Raw genomic sequence first — 21,570 nt, 5'->3', positions numbered from 1 at the left:
TGGCGCGCGGGGCAGTTAACGCGACTTATTGGGAGACATCGTGACACCCATTGCTGTTCCCCAAAACGATAGTGGCGGCATGGGGGGAGGGGAGGGGAGGGGGGGGTACCAGGACAGGGCAACAGGCAGCAGACGGTGGAGCATGCTCAGCTACAGCATCACCTGTCACGACTGAAGCGTCACGGCGGACGAGGTTTTACAGCCGCCGCCAAACAAACAAACAAACAAATAAATGAAACGACGTCCCGCGCGCACACCCAGATAACCTCCCCTTCCCCTCGTGCACACACGCCCCTCGCGTGTATCGCAGCTGCGACCCGCCAACTCGCTCCGACCGGGGAGCGGTAAAGTAGGTGAAGGTCGCCCCGCCGGGCTGCACAAGCGTTCGGCCGCGGCGCCCCTTCCACACCAAAACACTTACCGATACGTGCGCACATGCCGCCCGCCGGCGCCGTCCGCGTCCGCCCGCCGGCGCCGTCCGCCGGATCACAAGCCGGCCGTGTCCCGCGAGCCTTACCGGGGATCCTCCGGTCTAGCGTCCATCCCCGCACGCAGCGGTCATCGTAGCCGCCGTTCGTGTGTTTGCGTGTGCGTTGGGTTGTGTGTGCGTGTGTTGCGTGAGTGTGTGCGCGCGCGCGCCTCTCGCGACGGCGGTGTTGTGGAAATGTTGGAGTAGCGCGCTACAGCAGTAATGTGGCCTCTGCGATGACGTAATGCGGAATCTCTCCACTTGCGTCAGTGCGTGTGTGTGCGTGCGTGCGTGCGTGCGTGTGTGTGTGTGTGTGTTTAGGCTACTCACCGTTCAACTTCAGAGACACGAAAACGCATTAAGAGGACGAGCGTTCCTAAAAAAAAGAAGAAAAAAAGGGAAAAAAGGTTAACTTCCGGTTATAGCGCCCAACTACGACAGATCACGACGGCAGTCAATCTTTAAAATATCTCGGACGGAATCAAACCGAATATTACGGAAAGTCCAACCAGTCCAGCCTTTCCTCTTTTGTGTTTTTTCCCCAAATCGTTGACCAAGTCAGTTTTCTACCATTTAAATGCAGTAAATGCGGATGCAGTTTAGATACGTCAATCAGTTCAATATAAATTGGGTACGATAATAACAGCGGCGGCACGGTGGCGCAGTGGTCAGCGAGGTCGCCTCACAGCAACGAGGTTCTGGGTTCGAGCCCCGGGGTAGTCCAACCTTGGGGGTCGTCCCGAGTCATCTTCTGCTTGGAGTTTGCATGTTACTCAATCACCGCTGGGATAAGCTCCAGCATCCTCACGAGCAGGATAAGCGGTTCGGCTAATGGATGGATAATAATATAACGTGTGTGTATATATATTATCAATCCATACACACGTGTGTGTGTACACACTCGTATATATATTGTAACGTGCATGGATAAGTAGACACGTTGGCCGCTGGCTGGCGAGTCTGACCCTTTAGTCGAGCGGGTTATGGTTGCCAGTGGAACTTGGTCAGTGGTGTTTATTGATGATGTGACTACTGACAGAAGTAGCAGGATGGATTGTGATGTTCATAAGGATATACTATTTGCTCAGATTTAGCCAAATGTCACAAAACTGAGAGGAGGTGCTTCACACTGCAGATGGATAATGACACAAAACAAGCTGAGAAAGCAACCCAAGAGTCTCTCAAGGCAGAAAAGTGGAATATTCATCAGTGACCAAGTCCGTCACCTGACCTCAACCCAACTGAGCATGCTTTTCACTTGCTGAAGATCAAACTAATGGCCAAAAGACCCACAAACAACCACCAACTGAAGGCAGCTGCCGTTAAGTCTTGGCAGAGCATTTCAAAGGAGGAAACTCAGAATTTGAAGATGTCGATGGGTTCCAGACTTCAGGCAGTCATTGAATGCAAAGGATTTTCCTCCAAACATTAAATATAATTGTTATAATCACAGTTATGTTTGTTTGTCCAATTACTTTTGAGCCTCTGAAAATGGGGGGGGGGGCGCCTGTATATCCATGGCTGTGATTCCTGAACAGTTAATGCCATATTTTTATCCAACCCCTTAAATTAAAGCTGAAAGTCTACTCTTCAATCACATCTCAAATACTTCATGTCAAATCCACTGTGGTGGTGTACAGGGGCAAAACTGCAAATATTGTGTAACTGTCCAAATACTTATGGACCTAACTGTATATATATATACAGAGATAGATATAGATAGATAGATAGATAGATAGATAGATAGATAGATAGATAGATAGATAGATAGATAGATAGATAGATAGATAGATAGATAGATAGATAGATAGATAGATAGATAGATAGATAGATATCTTTTTTTAAAAGAAACATTCAATGGTAGGGAAAGTGCTCAACAAATAAGGAGCAAAATAATCCAGTGAGTCAAGTAAATTCTTTATGAGACAGTACAAGCCTGTTTCATGCCATAAGCAATCATCAGCATATATATATATATATAATATAGATAGATAGACAGATAGATACAGATGTAGATCAGAGTTTAGATCGTTTATGAGTTACTGACAGATTTTTTTCTCTCATTGAGATAGAAGTTTAAAATCTGAAAAAAAGCAGCCGTATTCCTATAACACCACGAATGTGGTGTATAGCGTTGGCCCCATGTCCTCCTCGGTCTGGACCGAACCTTGCAGATTAACAGTGATTGGCAGCGTGGACTCTGAACGTCATTATCGTGAGACTGATTTTTCTTAAAACGCTTACTGTTGGTGAGCAGCAGACACTTGGCGTTGTTCTTGCATGTCTTACCAGTATAAAGGCGTCTATCATTTGACACTCGGTCATCACAGCCGGTGATAAATCACCCCCAGTTCCTGGAGGTGCAGCGCATCGAAAAGTGTGTCAGATTTCATATGACATGTGTACACGACCGCTCAACAAAGCCACCGATGGTGTTTAACAGTAGCGAAACAGCGCTCTCTCTCTTGCTCTCTCTCTTGCTCCCTCACTCAAATTCAAATTCAAATAGCTTTATTGGCATGAACAGAAAATATGCCATTGCCAAAGCAGTTTGCAAAAGACTAAAACATCATATCACATATTAAACACATATCAAATTCACATTACGTCACACATTAATACATAGCAGGTGTCGTCACATAAGCATGCTCCATATCTTTGCCCACCTAAGCAGTCAACCACTCTTGCTCTCTCTCGCTCTCACTCTTGCTCTCTTGCTCTCTTGCTCTCTCGCTCTCACTCTTGCTCTCTTGCTCTCTCGCTCTCACTCTTGCTCTCTTGCTCTCTTGCTCTCTCGCTCTCACTCTTGCTCTCTTGCTCTCTTGCTCTCTCGCTCTCACTCTTGCTCTCTCTCTCTTGCTCTCTTGCTCTCTCTTGCTCTCTCTCTAGCTCTCTCTCTCGCTCTCACTCTTGCTCTCACTCTTGCTCTCTCTCTCTCTCTCTTGCTCTCACTCTTGCTCTCTCTTGCTCTCTCTCTCTCTCTCTCTCACTCTTGCTCTCTTTTGCTCTCTCTCTCTCTCTCGCTCTCACTCTTGCTCTCTCACTCTCGCTCTCACTCTTGCTCTCTCTCGCTCTCACTCACTCTTGCTCTCTCTTGCTCTCTCTCTCTCACTCTTGCTCTCTCTCTCTCTCTCTCTTGCTCTCTCTCTCTCTCTCTCTCTCTCTCTCTTGCTCTCTCTTGTTCTCGCTCTTGCTCTCTCTTGTTCTCGCTCTCTCTCTCTCTTGCTCTCTCTCTCACTCTTGCTCTCTCTCTCGCTCTCTCTCTCTCTTGCTCTCTCTCTCGCTCTCTCTCTCTCTTGCTCTCTCTCGCTCTCTCTCTCTCTTGCTCTCTCTCTCGCTCTTGCTCTCTCTTGTTCTCGCTCTCTCACTCTTGCTCTCTCGGTCTCTCACTCTTGCTCTGAGAGCGCGCTCGAGAGACAAACGCGCGCCTAGCCCTCTTGTTGCTTAGCAACCACAGCCATTGAAGATTCGGAGCAAGTTAACGTTAAGTTTACTCAGTATTAAACTCGCTGGATATCTTAACTGTACGTTGTGTCGTCCTTGTCTAATTCAGGGGGAAAACGTGTCAGCAAACTACTTGGATGGGGCGCAGCTCTTGTGATGTATACTATGAGAGAGGAAGAGCTGGCTGGAAGACGGCTGTTCCAAGCAAGTTGCCATCAAGTAAGTTGATAGGCAACAACTTTCTGCGTTCACTTTCAGCCACGCCAAGCAGCGCGCGCTCATTACCTGCTCATTAACTATGCAAGGCGACGCTGAGAGCAGGGCTAACGTTGAATAGTGGAAACTTCCCCAACCAAAGATTAACGCAAGAGCGCCTGTCACTCTGGTAAGACATGATTTTTATTTTCTTTTTTTGTTTTTGGTTGGCAACCGTTGCTTTCTCTCTTTTCACATTTCTTGTGAATATTTCATACGTGACATTTATGTTTCTAAAAGGTTGAGAAGCTAAAATCAGCAAAGAGACAGCAATGCAAGAAGCTGAACCAAGTGATGGTGGAGGTAATCAAGGTTAGACTGTCCTTCATACATTTATGTATTTATCAATTATTTAATTATTAATTATCATTATTATTATTACTGGTCCAAGTAGCAAAACTGCAGGAACCTTATTGTAACTGGTCTCTAGGGATGCATGGAGACGACACTATTTGTATTTGTGCTCTCCAAATGTATTAATCTACAGCCTGCAGCTAGCACAAACATGCCCTGAAGTGCAATACACGCCCAAATCAGTACACGAAACGCCCACCTGTCAGTAACCTACCCCCCCCCCACACACACACACAGAATAGTCAGTTATAAACTGAAGGAAATAAAAAGTTTTATTTTTAGCTATCATGCTCTTACTCAAACTTCCCCAAGTTGTATTTTGTGGAGCTCATGCAAATTAGCTGGGAGTAGTGTGGAGTTCTACTGAACAGCTGCATGGAGGAAACACTGGTGGGGGTGGGGGCAGGTTGTTTAAAAGGGGTCAATTTTTTGTGTGAGTTTTCAAATCCGAAAATTCAAATTTTGGTCGAAGTACGTAGATTCTGAAAACCTTTTCCCATGTGACCTAATGTGGCGGCACAGTGGCGTAGTGGTTAGCGTGGTCGCCTCACAGCAAGAAGGTCATAGGTTCGAGCCCCGGGGTAGTCCAACCTTGGGGGTCGTTCTCTGTGTGGAGTTTGCACGTTCTCCCCATGTCTGCGTGGGTTTCCTCCGCGGGCTCCGGTTTCCTCCCACAGTCCAAAGACATGTAGGTCAGGTGAATTGGCCGTACTAAATTGTACCTAGGTGTGACTGTGTGTGATGGACTGGCGGCCTGTCCAGGGTGTCTCCCCACCTGCCGCCCAAAGACTGCTGGGATCGGCTCCAGCATCCCGATCCCGGATGGGATAAGCGGCATGGATAGATGGATGTGACCTCACGTAGGTTTCTGCACTCTTTCGTCACTCTTCATGCTCTGGCCACACATGCGCAAACGCAGGCGAATGACCATCGCCTGCTCAGGTGAAATTCGTATCTCGTCGTGCTGGATGTGGCAAGTGCAGGACGTTTTTTCTGATCTACTGTAACGCGTCCTTGGGGTCTTGAAAGGCGCTATAAGTTGTTGTCATTGTTGTTGTTGATGTGACGCACATGGGAATCAGTTTGCCGGTTTGTAGTCCGGTATCTTCCTTCAAATAAATTTCCACCTTTCGTTTTAAGTAAACGCACAAAATAAATACATAAACAAAAATAAAATAAATTATCTTCTACTGTAATTCACAAGTTAAATAAATACAAGTTCTTTCATAAATGACAGAGAATGAATGACAATATAACTAACATGAATGAATGACAATGTGGACAGTTTAGGCATTAAGAAAATGTAAAAAAAAAAATCTAATTCTTGCTCAATATTTTTTCTTTCAGCCTTAATCAAAGGTGAAATTATTGCTGATGTAGAACAATGAACAGTTAAACCTCCAAGAAAGGAATATCTTTATCCTTGATTTGATAAGCCAGTCATCCATCCGTGCGAAAACACCCCCAATAAACTGCTGAAAAAAGGGGTGCCCCCCCCCCAAATTATAGCGCTCGACATCAAAAAAATATGCTGTCTGATACTCAAGTGACCCAAGAACAGAAGCAGGTGATGGTGGCCAACTCGTCTTCAGGGTCCCAGGAGAACGCGGCATCTAACTCAGCTCCCGTCCCATCCACCAGCTAGCAGGAGAACATGGCAGACAGCGGGGATTTGACAGTAAGACAGGCTAGACGCTGGCAACACCTGGCTAAGTCTTCTTTCTTCTCTACCATTTAGACAAGCGAAGTCATTTACAGCTCCGTATACGATGGGTATAGGGAATATTAAGCGTTTAGAAGGTTAGCTAGCGATTAGCAAGTAGCTAGCGATTAGCAAGTAGCTAGTGATTAGCAAGTAGCTAGCGATTAGCAAGTAGCTAGCGATTAGCAATTTGCTAGCGATTATTCTGACTTCACAAAAATAACATTTACTCATACACAAGAAAATAACCTCTTCTCACAAAACAAATACAGGTGCGATACATGTGCTCACCTAGCAGGAAAACATGGCAGAGAGCGATGATTTGACAATAAGAACGGCTAGAGGCCGGCACCACTTGGCTTAATCCTCTCCACCATTTAGCCAAGCGAGCCCGCGAACTCTCTCGCTGAGAGCCGTACTCTACGGCAGTAAAGCGGTGTCTCTTAAAGAGACAGTGTACCTATTAAAAACTGAATCCACTGACTACTGCTGGGTTCCATCCGCAAGAGAAATGAAGTGGTTTAGGACTTCATGCGACTCGGGTAACACCGAGACATCTGCAACATCCCTACTGGTCATATTGTTCCATATTATTATTATTATTATTATTATTATTATCCATCCATCCATCCTTTGTCTTAACCGCTTATCCTGCTATCAGGGTCGCCGGGATGCTGGAGCCTGTTCCAGCAGTCATTGGGCGGCAGGTGGGGAGACACCCTGGACAGGCTGCCAGGCCATCACAGGACACACACACACACACACACACACACACACACACACACACACACACACACACACACACACACACACACACACACCCATTCATACCTAAGAACAATTTAGTACGGTCAATTCACCTGACCTACATGTCTTTGGGCTTGTGGGAGGAAACCGGAATCCCCGGAGAAAACCCATGCAGACACGGGGAGAACATGCAAACTCCACTCAGAGGACGACCCGGGATGACCCACCAAGGTTGGACAACCCCAGGGCCCGAACCCAGGACCTTCTTGCTGTGAGGCGACCGCGCTAACCACTGTGCCACCGTGCCACCCTATTATTATTATTGTTATTATTATTATTATTATTATTATTGGCTGGGAGAGCTCTGCCTGGAGCTGTGCCTGAAGAGGAAACACCTAGGGCGGTCTGACAGGACGCACAAGTGGAGCAGGCTAAGCTAACTGCTAGCCCATGCAGACCGGCAGTTCCGATAACACCGAGGGCGGTCTGGCGGCGGCCTCGCCTAGCCTTGACTGTGTTTTTAGTGTCGTCGTGTGGAGTGCGGGGAGGTGTGTCGAAGGTGTCTGGCTGGGAGAGCTGGCGATGGATCGGCTGAGGGAGAGCCTGGTCTGCTGCGTCCTGTGGGCCCAAGGACCACGGCCCTGACCGGAGCTGTGCCCAAAGAGGAAACACCGAGGGCGGTCTGACAGGACGCGGGAGCAGGTCAGGCTAAGCTAACTGCTAGCCCATGCAGACCGGCGGTTCTGACAGTCATCCTGGCTGGCGTTCGTTCTCCTGGGCAGTGATTTTATTGTATTTATTTATTTTTAGTTTAGATACATGTGTTAGTTTGGATATATGTGTTCTTGTAGGTCTTGCAGTTGTTGGATATGTGTTGTTGTGTTTGTGTTGCACTGCTGTGGGCTGGAGGAAACCATGTGTCGTTTCATTTCATGTGCGCAAGTGCATGAAATGAAACTACGAAGTGTTTCTGATTCTTTCTGATTCTGAGATAGCAGCCTTCTAAGGTGGTTTGGACCCCAGTGATTACCTTTTGTGACTAATTATTATTATTATTATTGTTGTTGTTGCTGTTGCTGTTAATATTCATATTATCTATTTATTGAGATTTCTGTATATCATTAACTTTTCAACTTGCATTGAAATTACTCACATTCTCTAACTTGAGTGATGATAAGGCTAACACGCCAGGTTAAGCGGGCTATAGATAGCCTGGTCCGCACTTTCCATTTATGAGCAACTGGCTTAGTTAGATTAACAGTTTTTATTACACATTTTAATACGGCCATAAACATCACAGTCAGAATGTGCTTTATAAGCCAGGTACGTCTGCACAGAGGAGGGGTCTGACTGCCAGGGATGCTCAGATGAAGCACGTGAGACATGACACGGCCTTGGTTAAAATAATACATCTCAGTAAGTAATATCATGTTGAGTATATCTACAGGTAAGAACAATGGAAATAGTGTGTCCCTACTATACAGTACTGGAGAAACATATGCAGATATCTACATAATGTACCACATAAGATACTACAATATATTGCAACTTTTACACATACTTTTGTAACTGACCTCCAAATATTAACGTACATCCTCGCGTTACAAGACCAGCAAACGTGCACAAATACGACCCAGTTGTTGTTACCTGCCTTTTTTTAAAACTCTATTTTGATTTATTTATTGATTTTCTACGACCATTGACTTACGCGTCTAGATGTGGATGGCTTTGCCGTCGGTGGAGTGGTCATCTTGTTTCTCTGGCGGACGAAGGGATATCACATACGCCGCTACAAAGCATCTCTTTGCCTGCTTGTAAAATATTTATCCGTTTATTTATTATTCATCCAGTCGTTCATTAAACCTGCTTTTGTGAAGCCATGCACTGTTTCTCAAATCAGAGCTAATTGCTAGATGCTTTCAGAGCCACGGGCAGCGAAGTAGTAAGACATGAAGTGCGCATGAAGCACACAGAGCTCTGTAAATAGAGTTTCATTTGGTGTCCTTGTTTTACCGATCGCATAAAGGCGTATGGCCGAGTCCAAATAACAGAAGATTTTACCAAAGTGATCATGAGATCAGGCGTGGAGGCACGGTGGCCCAGTGGTTAGCGCTGTCGCCTCACCGCAAGAAGGTCCTGGGTTCGAACCCTGGGGTTGTCCAACCTTGGGGGGTCATCCCAGGTCGTCCTCCGTGTGGAGTTTGCATGTTCTCCCCGTGTCTGCCGCGGGTGTGCACCGGTTTCCTCCACCATCAAAAAAGACATGTGTGTTAGAGTTAATACTCCTTCCTGTCTGTGCCCCTGACCGAGGCAATAGGAAGAAATAACTGGAGTTGGTCCCCGGACGCTGCACGGCGGCTGCCCACTGCTCAGCTCGGAGCAGTTAAATGCAGAGAAGAATTTCCCCGAGGGGATCAGTAGAGTATCTCGAAATAAAAAAAGTGAGCTCATGTGAACCTTTCACCACCAAATTCCTGCATTGCATTAGCACCCTTTCAATGGAATACAAGGCCTAGTCTGGTACCTCCCAGAGAGACCCACAGAAAACCGACCCAGTTCATCTGGACACAACATTCATTGAGGGAAACGCCTCATCACTAGTATAAGTGACCTCTTCAGTCTTCCTCTTCTTCAGTCTCAGCAACCGGTTTCATATTCAGTTTGCATACCAAACCGATAGTTGGTTTCGGTCGTTATGCCACTGTATTGTTCGGGGTAGGGATACCTGCATGAAGACCCTCACAGAGACCGGCTGATTTAAAGCGACGTTTCATGGCGGATGCACAAACAAACATGTGTTGATAACTTTTTTCATGACTTGCCGCTTAAATGTTTCGGGTTTTTTCTGCCAAGTTGCTTTTCATTTGTCTGGTGCGTAAGGCTTTCTCTCTCAGAGCCGAGCATCTGGCAAATCCCTCCCAATGCAACATTGCATTATATATGTTAGCCACGCGTAACAGTACAGACTTCTTCACCTATTTTGGTCACGTTTGTGCAACAATGAAAAGCACAAGTCATTATTTCTCATTTCCAGGCCATAGGAAGGATGAATGGGGAGCTGCGTCAGAGGTGTCATTCGCCTACGTGCAGCCAGATGGCGCCCTTTCACCACTCAGAAAAGTGCCCTTGGGTTTGCCAAGAGAGGCTCAAACTTGTCCCCACTCTTGCTGTTTCTCCCTGATTCCTGTCACAAAATCAAATGGGAAGCAGAGAGCATGTTAACGTCCCATGATCTTTTTTTAACTATTCATCAGAACACGTGCAAGCGAAGTCTTTGGCTCCCTGTTTTGATGGTATTTGGTTTTTCCATTGAGTTCATCAAATACCAGTATGACGCTTCTCTCTCTAGGTTTCTTTGTCCTTCACTACAGGTTTTTTAGTGGTGCAGTAAACCTGATAGAAAGTCTGATTTAAAGCAGTTTGGTTTTCAGTTGGCTAGGTTTCGTGTCTCTCTAGATGAAGGAGAGGGTCAGGCGGCCCGCCCCGCTAGCAGAAGTCGCCGCTCCGTCTTGGTCAGAAGTCCCTCACCATGTGTCACCAAGGCCATTCACCACATCCAGGAGCTGAGGAGGGAAGTGGAGCGGTGCCAACAGGTAAACGGTTCATGTCAGATGGGATCAAACCCTGAGCTAAATACCCCGACAGAAGTGAGAAGTGCACACCACCGGAAAACACCTCAAGTTTTTCCAAATGTTCCCTGTTTTATTTTTTACCAGTCAGGACGACCTCAGTCCCAGCTGGCCCAGGACCATCTGCAGAACAGCAAAACTTTGAGGTGTCGTTTCAGAGTGTTTCATAACGTGCATTCCTTCATTTCGAATTCACTGCGGCGATGAGAAGTGGTATGTGTTGTGTGTTTCATTCCACCTTTTCCAAACGTCCCTCCAGTGACTCGGATACCAAATCAGAATCTGCAGAGCTATGCACCAAAGGCATCGGACTCAGTGGGAGAGGTAATGTTTTCTTCTTTTGATCCTTTTCCCCTTTTTTTTTCTTCCTTCTTTTGTAATTTGCAAACAGCCTGTTGTGTACATGCACACAAATAGAGAGGTCACGCCTGGAAACGCTCGGGCTTAAGCCTTGCTTAGGGTTTATTCCTTGTAGCTGTGACTACAACTGGCTCTGCCCGGCTTCCATCTGATTTAACATGTTTAATAACTACTTGAGCTCATCCTTGAATCCAATCTCAATTTATATTTACACCTGGCAATGGAATTCCATACCACAGTGGTTCACTCATTCTAGTCGCAAAGGCTGTGGAAATATTTTGCAGAGTTCTTTCGTTAGTTCAGTGATGAGTTTGTGATAATCGTATAACACAGTGACTCCGGCGTGGGAGAGACGGCGGCGCGAATTCACGTTTGCAGCAGCCTCACCCAGTATGGGGTGGGAAGATGGTGGTGCGAAGTCACGTTTGCGGCGGCCTCACCCAGTGCCGTCCATGCAGTGTCTTTTTCCACGTCTGCGTCTGTTTGTCTTCGTTTGACGGCTGGGGGAGCTGGCGCTGGATCGGCTGGGAGAGCTTGGTCTGCTGCATCCTGTGGGCCCAGGGACCACGGCCCTGCCTGGAGCTGTGCCCAAAGAGGTAACACTAAGGGTGGTCTGACAGGACGCGGAAGCGGGGCAGGCTAAGCTAACTGCTAGCCCATGCAGACCAGCAGTTCTGATAACACCGAGGGCGGTCTGGCAGCGGCCTCGCCTAGACTTGACTGTGTTTTAGTGTCGTCCTGTGGAGTGCGGGGAGGTGTGTCGAAGGTGTCTGGCTTGCAGAGCTGGTGTTGGATCGACTGAGGGAGCTTGGTCTGCTGCATCCTGTGGGCCCAGGGACCACGGCCCTGCCTGGAGCTGTGCACAAAGAGGTAACACTAAGAGTGGTCTGACAGGACGCGGAAGCGGGGCAGGCTAAGCTAACTGCTAGTCCATGTAGACCGGCAGGTCCGAGGGCGGTCTAACGACGGCCTCGCCTAGCGTTGACTGTGTTTTAGTGTCGTCATGTGGAGTGCGGGGAGGCGTGTGGAAGGTGTCTGGCTTGCAGAGCTGGTGTTGGATCGACTGAGGGAGCCTGGTCTGCTGCATCCTGTGGGCCCAAGGACCACGGCCCTGACCGCAGCTGCGCCCAAAGAGGAAACACTAAGAGTGGTCTGACAGGACGCGGAAGCGGGGCAGGCTAAGCTAACTGCTAGCCCATGCAGACCGGCAGTTCCGACAGTCATCCTGGCTGGCACTGGTGCTCCTGGCCAGTAATTTTTTGTTTAGTTTAGATATATGTGTTAGTTTGGATATATGTGGTCTTGTAGTTCTTGGATATGTGTTTGTCTTTGTGTTGCACTGCCGTGGGCTGGGGGAACCGACAAATAAAGTGCTTCTGATTCTGATTTCTGATTCTGATTCAGTAAAGTTAAGTCTCCATCCAGACAGCGGCCCGTCTACGTTGCTGAGGAAAATGACCGATGCCCTTGGAGAGGTGACGCGCCTGATGGAGCGACTTGAGACCAACCGCCAGAATGCACAGGAGGCTCTTGAGGAGGAGAGGAGGACGAAACGGAGTTTGGAGGAGCAAGTTGACAGTATTTCACGATGGAAGCAGCAAGAGCACGCCTCCGTCATCCGGAGAGGTCAGCGGCAGACACCTCCTCTCACGCTGCCGGGGTTGGCGTTGTGTTGCAACTCCTCACTGTTCACCCAGCACTTAATGATAAAACGTTCATGTGCTTTTCTTGGAAAACCCATTTCTCTGTCTAGAGCACGAGGCTTACATGAGAGATATCAGCGAGCTGAGACGGCATCTCAGAGTGAAACAAAGGAAACGCGACCAAGTGAAGGAGAAACTGCTGCACACAGAGGTTCTGAACCAGCACTTACACGAGCACATCAGCTTTGTCAGAAAACAAAGAGCCCTTATAAAGGAGAAGCTGGAGCTGGAGAACGACCGTGTCAGTCAAATTACCGCCAGGCTGAGTGAGGTAGGCCGTGGCCCATCCTGGTCGGAAAATGAGTTGTGTGTTTTGTGCTTTCTTTATTTTGTGTTTGGAAACCAAGCAAAGCTGAGGAGGACTTTGCAAGTGAAGGTGTCTGTCTGCGGGGTCTGTCTGCAGGGTCTGTCTGCAGGGTCTGCAGAGTCTTGATACCGTAGAATGTGATTAGAGTCTCGTTTGAAATCTCCAACCGACCATACAAGCTTTGAAAATCTGACATTTGGTGTATCTGGAGAGCAGAAGTGGAACGTTCACATCCTGTATACGGCACACTCGAACCATAAGGAACCACACACACACACACACACACACACACACACACACACACACACACACACACACACACACTCACACACACACACACGTGTCTGCTGACCGACACTTGGACTGTTCAACTTGGTTAAACTGTGGTTAATTAATAATCTCCATATGCAGTTGGCTCAGGGGTCATGGCTTATAATCTGCTGTTGGCTGTTGGTAGATTTTCTATAAATTTTCCAGACTGTTGACACACCCCGGCAGTATTGCCAGTTTTATAGATTATATTCCTCATCCCTGAGGTTTGCTTTAAAGCACTTGATGTGATATTCTTAATCCTCATGTTCTGTTCTCTCTCTCTCTATATATATATATCTAAATCCTCATGTTCTGTTCACTAGTTAGCAATGGATGTATTGTTCACCGGTCATATTGACCCAAGCCACCTTTGTATTTTATAGCGATACCATTGTAATATTTATCTAAAAATACCCAATATGTCTTATCCTTATTTCACTTATAACTAATGTTAATTGATATTAGCACCGTTTCTGGTTAGTAGTTGTAATTTCAAACGGGTCATTTTGACCCAAACAGAACACAAGGGGTTAAGCACTGTATTTAGTGCTGTTTCAGACATCAAGGCACTGCATTTTATAATTGGCTTACTTTGAAATCAATGAATCAGGTTCCAAGGAGGTTGAATCAGTTCATCTGGACACAACGTTTATCGACACATATACGTTGCATCACTCAACCAGGTGAGCTCTTCAGTCTCAACAAGTCTGAGTTCAGACAGAAAAGGTCACTTGAAACGTACCCGTCAGTAAACATTGCATCCAGATGAGCTGATTCCACCTCCTTTGATTTTCTTACCCGGATTATCGAGCATGCATCAAGGCAATGAAGGAGGTTGTAATAATCTCAAGTGGACCCTAACCCTAACCCTAACCTTAACCCTAACCCTAACCCTAACCTTAACCCTAACCCTAACCCTGCGAAATGCCAATGTGTTTTTGCTTGTTCATTTGTTGTTGTGCCCCCCCCCCCCCCGTTAGGTTGATGCGGGATGTGCAAAAGCACAAAATGATCTCAGATTCGCTGAAAAGCAGTTCGAAGCGCTGAAACTGGAGGCGGACAAAGAGAGGACGTCCATGCAGGAACAACTGGAGGCCATTCAGAGGGAAGCGGCGCACAGATTGTGAGTGTTTAGGATCTGCTGCTAAACAACAAAAGCAGCCAAACCAAGAGATGGAAGACTTTTTTTTATAAAAGCTTTAAAAAAAAGCCTTTGTACGCTGGTGCAAAAAAGGTAATTACTTCAAAAATACAAAAAACTAGGCAAAAGAAACGCCTGATTGTGTTTAATTATATCTTAGATTCAAGAGGCTAATCAAGACTAACTGATATATCCAACACAAGGATCGCTGGTTCGAATCCCCGTATTACCACCGGCTTGGTCTGCGGGTGGGAAGATGTGGGTATGTGTCCTGGTCGCTGCACCGGCGCCTCCTCTGGTTGGTCGGGGTGCCTGTTCGAGGTGGGGGGGAGGACTGGGGGGAATAGCGTGAGCCTCCCGCGCGCTACGTCCCCCCTGGCGAAACTCCTCACTGTCAGGTGAAAAGAAGCGGCTGGTGACTCCACGTGTGGGGGGAGGCATGTGGCAGTCTGCAGCCCTCCCCGGATCAGAAGAGGGGGTGGAGCAGCGACTGGGACGGCTCGGGAGAGTGGGGTAATTGGGCCAGATACAGTTGGGGGTTTCTCATTGACATAATAGTGGCAGCCAAAACACGTATATTTAAAATGCAAGAATTTGATTTAATTCACAAAACTTGATGGCAAGAAATAATTTTAATTGTCCTCTTCAGAGATGAGTTAACGCAGCTGAAGGCCCAGCGGGAAGTCCAAAAGGCCAAATTAAAAGAAAGCGAGGAGCTAGTCGCTGTGAAGGAGGCGAGGTGCGCAGCCATATCACAAAGCCTGCCCCAACTGGAGGAGCTGGAGACGGCTTCAAACGACAGGGTGACTGACACGGGACGCTCCTCATATCGATCACGGGTCGGCCTTCATACAGTCTCTGAATTCACCTTAATGGCTTCTGTTACAGGTCTATGAAATCCAAGTAGAGATGGAGGGAGAAGTCAGAAAAACAAGGGAAGAAAACGAGCTCCTCGCCAAGCTGGAAGACGAGTTTCTGGAAACCGTAAGTCCCGCGACGACTCTCATGGCATTTGAATCACATCACGTTATGGCTTCTCGTCTTCCATTGCCTTGCATTACGTTCCGTGAGGTCAAAGGTGAACTGGCCATCTGGAGCACCGGGAGTTTTCCCAGTGGGCCCCGCGGGACAATGGGGGTCAATGCAATGCAAAATACAAATAACCCCCGCCCACTCTTAAACAAAAATAACCAAGTGTTGTGTCTGACTTGGCCCAGGCGAGTGGGCTGCCGGCCCACTGCGGTCGGGTATTAAGTCTGTCAGCCTCTCTCGCCCAGCCAGATACTGCCGGTCCGGTCCATTCTAACGTTTCCTGGGCCCGTCTCTGTTAGGTGGCGACATTCGAATAAATGGTGGAGTTGGAGCAAGACGGACAAACAAAAAGAGAAAGACATAAAGGTGGCTGAAATGATTTCTTTTCCTGGTCAGATGGTTCCAGAGATTCCCGCCGCCTTGCTGCCGGCGCCATTGCGCCAGAATGTGCTGCTTCTAGCCAGCCTCCTCCTGAGAGCCACACCTTCCCCTTACTCTATTTCACATCATTTCACTAAAGCCGTTGTTATGAATATCATTCAGTATTCTTGTTTACGTAAAGTTTGGCGTGGTTTGTGTGGGTGGTGGTGTATCGCTGGGGTGGGGGGGTGGGGGGGTTGGTGGACCCGTCTGAGTCAAAATGTCCGGGGCCATTTTTCCTTCCCAGTCCGCCCCTGCAACGATGTCAAGTTTCGTTGTCATTTTCAGAAAGTTAAAGGTGAAGCCGAGGTCTCTCAGATGGAGGAGGCGCTTCATTCAAAGCGTAACACCCTCGCGTCCCTTCGTGACCGGAGCGAGGAGTACGAACGAAAGGTGGAGGACTTCGACGGGAAGATCTCCGAAAGGTACAGGTTCAAAAGCCGAGGGAGAGGACGACCGGACCGCAGCTTCCGGGGTGATGTGAGCGGATGTGTCACCCGTGTGTGTTTGCTGTGTGTGTGTTAGCAAAAACGCAGTGGCGCAGATGCTCCAGGAAAAGAAGCGCATGCTCCAGAGGATCCGCGAGGAGGAAGACGAGCGGCATGGCAACGGAGACGGACAGAGCGACACTGCTGCCCAGCACAGTGCAGCCAAGGCCAGGCTGCAGGAGCAGCAGAGGCTCAGTTTCCTACAGGAGCAGAGGGCCGCGGTCAGTGGAACCACTACACATAATAATAATGCTGTATACTGACAAGATTACGGGTTTATCGTCGTGTTACTATGCTACTCTACCTACAGAAAGCAATCGAAGAGCTGAAAAGGGACCAAGTGGCCGAGATGCGCTCCCTGGCAGAGCTTAAGGTAAGCTCCTGAGACCTGACGTTAATGTCCCTGCCCCTAATAAAAGGCTTCTACTGGTTCTGCGGCAAAATTCCACACGGCTGTGACCAAAAAATGGACTCTGTAATGATTTTCATCTTTGTCTGACAAGACTGTCCAATTGAATTCTACAATTGCTAATAAAATGTTCTTACACGTTTGGTGAATTTTGAGTAGGACTTACCTCCAGAGAGCTGGGTTTTTTTTTTTATCATCGCTGTTATTTCCATTTGGCCTGAAATCAGACATCCTGTTTGATTTGAGTGGAAATGAGGACGTTTATTTACATTGTTGTTAACCACAGACTCAGTGCACAGCGATCACTGGAGAATTACGGCAAGAGCAAAAGAAGTCAGCGTTGGCCAGGCGGGAACTTCAGAGGAGATACGAGGAGGCATCGTCAGCTACGAAAGACCAGCAGGTCAGGAATGAGGAGCTGAGGAAGATCTGCAGTGAAAAACATCAGGTAAAATGACACACAATACGCTACGAATAGCATAGCAAGATGGCAAGAAGGTCCTGGGTTCGAAACCCAGGGTTGTTCAACCTAGGGGGGGGGGTCGTCCCAGTTCATCCTCTGTGTGGAGTTTGCATGTTGGGTTTCCTCCGGGTGCTCCGGTTTCCTCCCACAGTCCAAAGACACGTAGGTCAGGTGAATCGGCCGTACTAACTGGTCCCTAGGTGTGAATACGTGTATGTGTGTCGGCCTTGTGATGGCCTGGCGGCTTGTCCAGGGTGTCTCCCCACCTGCCTCCCAATGACTGCTGGGATAGGCTCCAGCATCCCACGACCCGAATTCGGATAGGCGGCTTGGCTAATGGAAGGATGGCTGGATGGATGGATGGATGGATGGATGGACGCTACAAATAAGTATCAGGGGAAATGAAACAGCCAACAATCACTTTTAAAAGGAGGAACAAGAAGTTCAGGTAATGTGTGAGTCATCTTTGTTTGATTTAGACCATCAGGTCCCTGATGGAGGAACTGAAGGAGATTCAGCGTGGACACGCGGATGCGTCAGACAGACTTGAGAGGGAGAAAAAGCTCACAGATGACAACCTACATGCTGTCAAGGTAAGGCTAAAGCTGCAGGGTGGCGTAAATAAAAGGACGATAGATCAGTCAGGTCTTCTCGGTATTCATGGTCGAACCCCAGGGCCTCTCAGAACTGTCTCCTGCTCCAGGCTCTTGGACAAAATTAAAACAAGGTGTGCGTAATTTTTCATCACTAACGCCACGGTGTGTTGACAGGAGTCCCACACTGCATTTGTAAGGAGATACGAGTGTGCGGTCAGCAGAATCAGCGGCCTGACAAAGAAGTCCACAGAATACAGAGGTGGATCAGACGAGCTGCAGAAACTGGCCTCCACCCTGCAAGAAGATGTAGACGAGCTCCAGTAAGGGTCTTCATCCACTCTCAAGCTGATATCAGAGTTTTAGTTTCTAATCACTCAATAGTCAACAGTTTATAAAGCACATGCCGTTGATTTGCTGTGTAATTTCAGCCAAGGTCAGTTCCTCCTTCACTCCTACTGTGACATACTCGGAGAGAATCTCCAGATGTAACGGTTCTGCCTGGTTTCTTCACTTTACTCTGTTCTTTCAGAGGTATTTTGGACGTGGAGAAATTCAGCAACCATTCAGCCGCTCACCTAATGGAAATACTGCAGTCTGATATTAACAACTGCCAACGGCGGGCACGGCAGTCCTCAGAGACCCACAAGCACCTCGTCGCAGTAAGACAACAGACAATGGAAGAGCTAAAGGTGCCCGCCACGTTACTCTCGCGACACCGCTGTATCACTGTCGGTGGATGTATGACGGGACAAAATGTTATGCAGTCCTTTTTTAAAAGCGGTTCGATAAAAAAAAGTCTATGGGACAAGTCATTGTTCATTTAGGTATTATTATTAGTTTAATTAGTAATTGATTAACAATTAATTATTGATTATTATTGATTATAAATTATTAATTAATCGGTAATTAGTTGTTATTAGTATTGAGTATAACAACAATAATTATTATTAATTAATGATGATACTATTATTGATTATTATTCAATTTTGTTAATTAATAATCATTATTTATTGTCATTATTATTTATTTAATTTTTAATTGGTTAATAATTCATTATTGATTATTATTAGTTAATTAGTAGTTATTATTAGTGAGTATAATAATAATAATGATTAATTAATGATAAGAACTATTATTGATTATTATTTATTTTTGTTAAGTAATTAATAATCACTTGTTTATTATCATTATTATTATTATTATCATACTTGTTATTAGTATTAGTTCTTTTAGTTGTGGGTTAGTGTCAGCAAATTACTTGTCGCGTCCTCCCTTAAGATCCGGTCTTTCTGAGAGGAGCTGTAAGCAGTTAAAATCACGAGCCATGGTCAGTCTTGTTTAAGTGCTTTTTCCACAAATGACACCTCACTGTTCTTACCGTCTCTCTCCCAAGACAAATTTGATGATGCGTGTCCTGCTCAGATGCTTGGCCCATTTCATGACCCGGAGACCTATATTTCCACCCAGATATTCAGTGCAAGCTCACAGTTCCTGTCAGATAGCTACCCCCCCCCCCGCCGCCCCCATATCATCATTTTGTATTTACCTCAAAACATTTGCTTTTGAAAGCATCAGAGTCTACCGTGCACAAAACGGCATTGTATTTAAATACTCCTTCGCAGGGGAAAACCCGGTTTATTGTAAGGTTTTCATCTGCAGGGTTATCAGCCTCAGCCAGAGCCTCATGGCTGATGGGAGTTTCACATGGCTTATCTAATGTGGAATCGCCACGTGGTATATAGTTTCATTAAACGGTGATCAAGAATGCATTAGTTCAAAACAAGAAAAGGCAATGGAGCTTAAGCTGCCATGCATCCGAGTGCAGCAACTTTAAAGAAGTTGTTGGCGTGAGACAATTTAAGAATTAGAAGTCTTCCTCACAGACACAACTCCCATTAGCCAGATAAAAGTCAGCCATGCAAAAAAAAACAGGGTTTAGTCTCCTCACTTGGTGCCACCAAACAGAAACAACAGTACCCCTCACCAAAACGAAAAACGTCACAGAGGGTGTAAACTTGTAGGGAAATGAATTGTGTCGATCACGGAGGCCACGAGAAAGTACACATCATGTCACTAGCATAGCATAACGAGCGCCGGTCTTTCAGACACACGAGCACCTATGTGAAGAACTCGCTGACTACTTGCAATATACGGAGTGAGTTCGGCGCAAAATTAATGCGCGTTGATTTATGTACATTAATTTTGCACCAAATTGACTCCGAGCAATTTCCCCCCGTTGGGCTGCGCTGAAGCCCAGTGAGGAGTTTTAAGTTTCCCCCCAAACCGAAGCAGTCCATCCTGTTTTTTAAACGAGGCCCGGCGGCGCCGTGGTTAGCGCGGTCGCCTCACAGCTAGAAGGCCCTGAGGTTCGAACCCCGGGGTGGTCCACCCTAGGGGTCGCCCCGGGTCGTCCTCTTGTGTGGAGTTTGCATGCTTCCTGCGTGGGTTTCCTACGGGTGCTCCGGTTTCCTCCCACGGTCCAAAGACATGTGGGTCGGGTGTATCGGCCGTACTGAATCGTCTCTCTCGGTGTGGGTGTGTGTGTGTCGGCCCTGCGGTGGCCCGGCGGCCTACCCCACCCGCCGCCCAAGGACTGCTGGGATAGGCTCCAGCATCCCGTGCGTGACCCACATTCAGATAAGCGGTTCGGATAGTGGATTAAAGTACACGAGGTACACCTCGGTCCTCTGGAGCAGGAATTCTTCAGATCTGAGGCGTCAGGTGTAATTTAGCAAATAGCGCCGCTAACATCCCAACTGAGCCTGTGTGTGCACGTTGTGTGTGCACGTTGTGTGTGCACGTTGTGTGTGCACGTTGTGTATGCACGTTGTGTGTGCACGTTGTGTGTGCACGTTGTGTATGCACGTTGTGTGTGCACGTTGTGTGTGCACGTTGTGTGTGCACGTTGTGTATGCACGTTGTGTGTGCACGTTGTGTATGCACGTTGTGTATGCACGTTGTGTGTGCACGTTGTGTGTGCACGTTGTGTATGCACGTTGTGTGTGCACGTTGTGTGTGCACGTTGTGTGTGCACGTTGTGTGTGCACGTTGTGTTACATCCAGTGCCGCGTGCTCGCGGTGTTTTGCTCGCTTCTTCGCCCCCCCCCTGCAAGTGCACGTCAACCTCCTGAAGCCGTCCGCACGACCGCACGAAGATCGGGCGCACCGTCGTGAAGTCGCTGGGCTTGCGGGTCCCAGCGGACTCCCGCCATCCGTAAGCCCGGCCCAAACATCCCGGATGACGTCAGCGCCCGAAGACGGGGCCCATTCGTTAATGTGATCAGGGACTGTCGTTCGGCGGGGACAAAGTAAACAACGCAAACTGCCGACGCCATCAGTTTTCTTATGGGCAATGGAGTGTAATTTGTTCCATTTACACTTCACAACGGCATCAAATAGGCTTTGTCAGTGCCGCACGGAGTAATTAAACCTGAAATCAATAGCAGGCATTTGTCATGTTTACAGCCCCTCTTTCTGCTGGGTTAAACTCATCACTTTAATGCTGCTCTGTTTTACTGCGGAGACACACTTCATTATGTCCGCAGGTAGAGTTGAGATATTCTCCAGCCACACATCCCTGCTGGGAGGCGTTGCTTCGGGTGGAAAAGGGGGAGAGCTGGCAGACGCTGACTCACACCGCCATTTATTTGCTTGATTCCCAGTGTCCACTTGTGTCGGCCTGTTATTTCTCCTGACCTGGGTAAAAGCACAAAACCCAAAATGCAAACGTCCTCTGGTA

General features: G+C 47.5%; 2 protein-coding genes across 2 annotated transcripts in view; one reads left to right on the top strand and one right to left on the bottom strand.

Moving 5' to 3' along the window:
• The window catches only part of dtna (dystrobrevin, alpha), a 31,867-nt gene extending 31,217 nt beyond the window's left edge, over positions 1–650 (bottom strand). Inside the window, 1 exon segment of the mRNA XM_056292524.1 lies at positions 422–650. The gene's annotated coding sequence lies outside the window, so the exon portion shown is untranslated.
• A 9,367-nt stretch (positions 651–10,017) lies between these two features.
• Positions 10,018–21,570, top strand: part of LOC130123916 (coiled-coil domain-containing protein 178) — a 23,420-nt gene continuing 11,867 nt past the window's right edge. Inside the window, exons 1-16 of the mRNA XM_056293246.1 lie at positions 10,018–10,033; positions 10,428–10,564; positions 10,688–10,746; positions 10,860–10,924; positions 12,365–12,586; positions 12,714–12,934; positions 14,263–14,405; positions 15,073–15,226; positions 15,312–15,407; positions 16,164–16,300; positions 16,401–16,584; positions 16,674–16,736; positions 17,059–17,220; positions 17,715–17,828; positions 18,006–18,151; positions 18,361–18,520. Coding sequence (XP_056149221.1) covers positions 10,018–10,033; positions 10,428–10,564; positions 10,688–10,746; positions 10,860–10,924; positions 12,365–12,586; positions 12,714–12,934; positions 14,263–14,405; positions 15,073–15,226; positions 15,312–15,407; positions 16,164–16,300; positions 16,401–16,584; positions 16,674–16,736; positions 17,059–17,220; positions 17,715–17,828; positions 18,006–18,151; positions 18,361–18,520 — 2,079 coding nt within the window. The remainder of the gene's footprint in view (positions 10,034–10,427; positions 10,565–10,687; positions 10,747–10,859; positions 10,925–12,364; positions 12,587–12,713; positions 12,935–14,262; positions 14,406–15,072; positions 15,227–15,311; positions 15,408–16,163; positions 16,301–16,400; positions 16,585–16,673; positions 16,737–17,058; positions 17,221–17,714; positions 17,829–18,005; positions 18,152–18,360; positions 18,521–21,570) is intronic.

This window comes from Lampris incognitus, chromosome 14, assembly GCF_029633865.1.
Source record: "Lampris incognitus isolate fLamInc1 chromosome 14, fLamInc1.hap2, whole genome shotgun sequence".
Taxonomy (NCBI): Eukaryota; Metazoa; Chordata; class Actinopteri; order Lampriformes; family Lampridae; genus Lampris; species Lampris incognitus.
The sequence above is the reverse complement of the archived record's forward strand: the minus strand, read 5'-3'. Positions and strand labels throughout refer to the sequence as shown.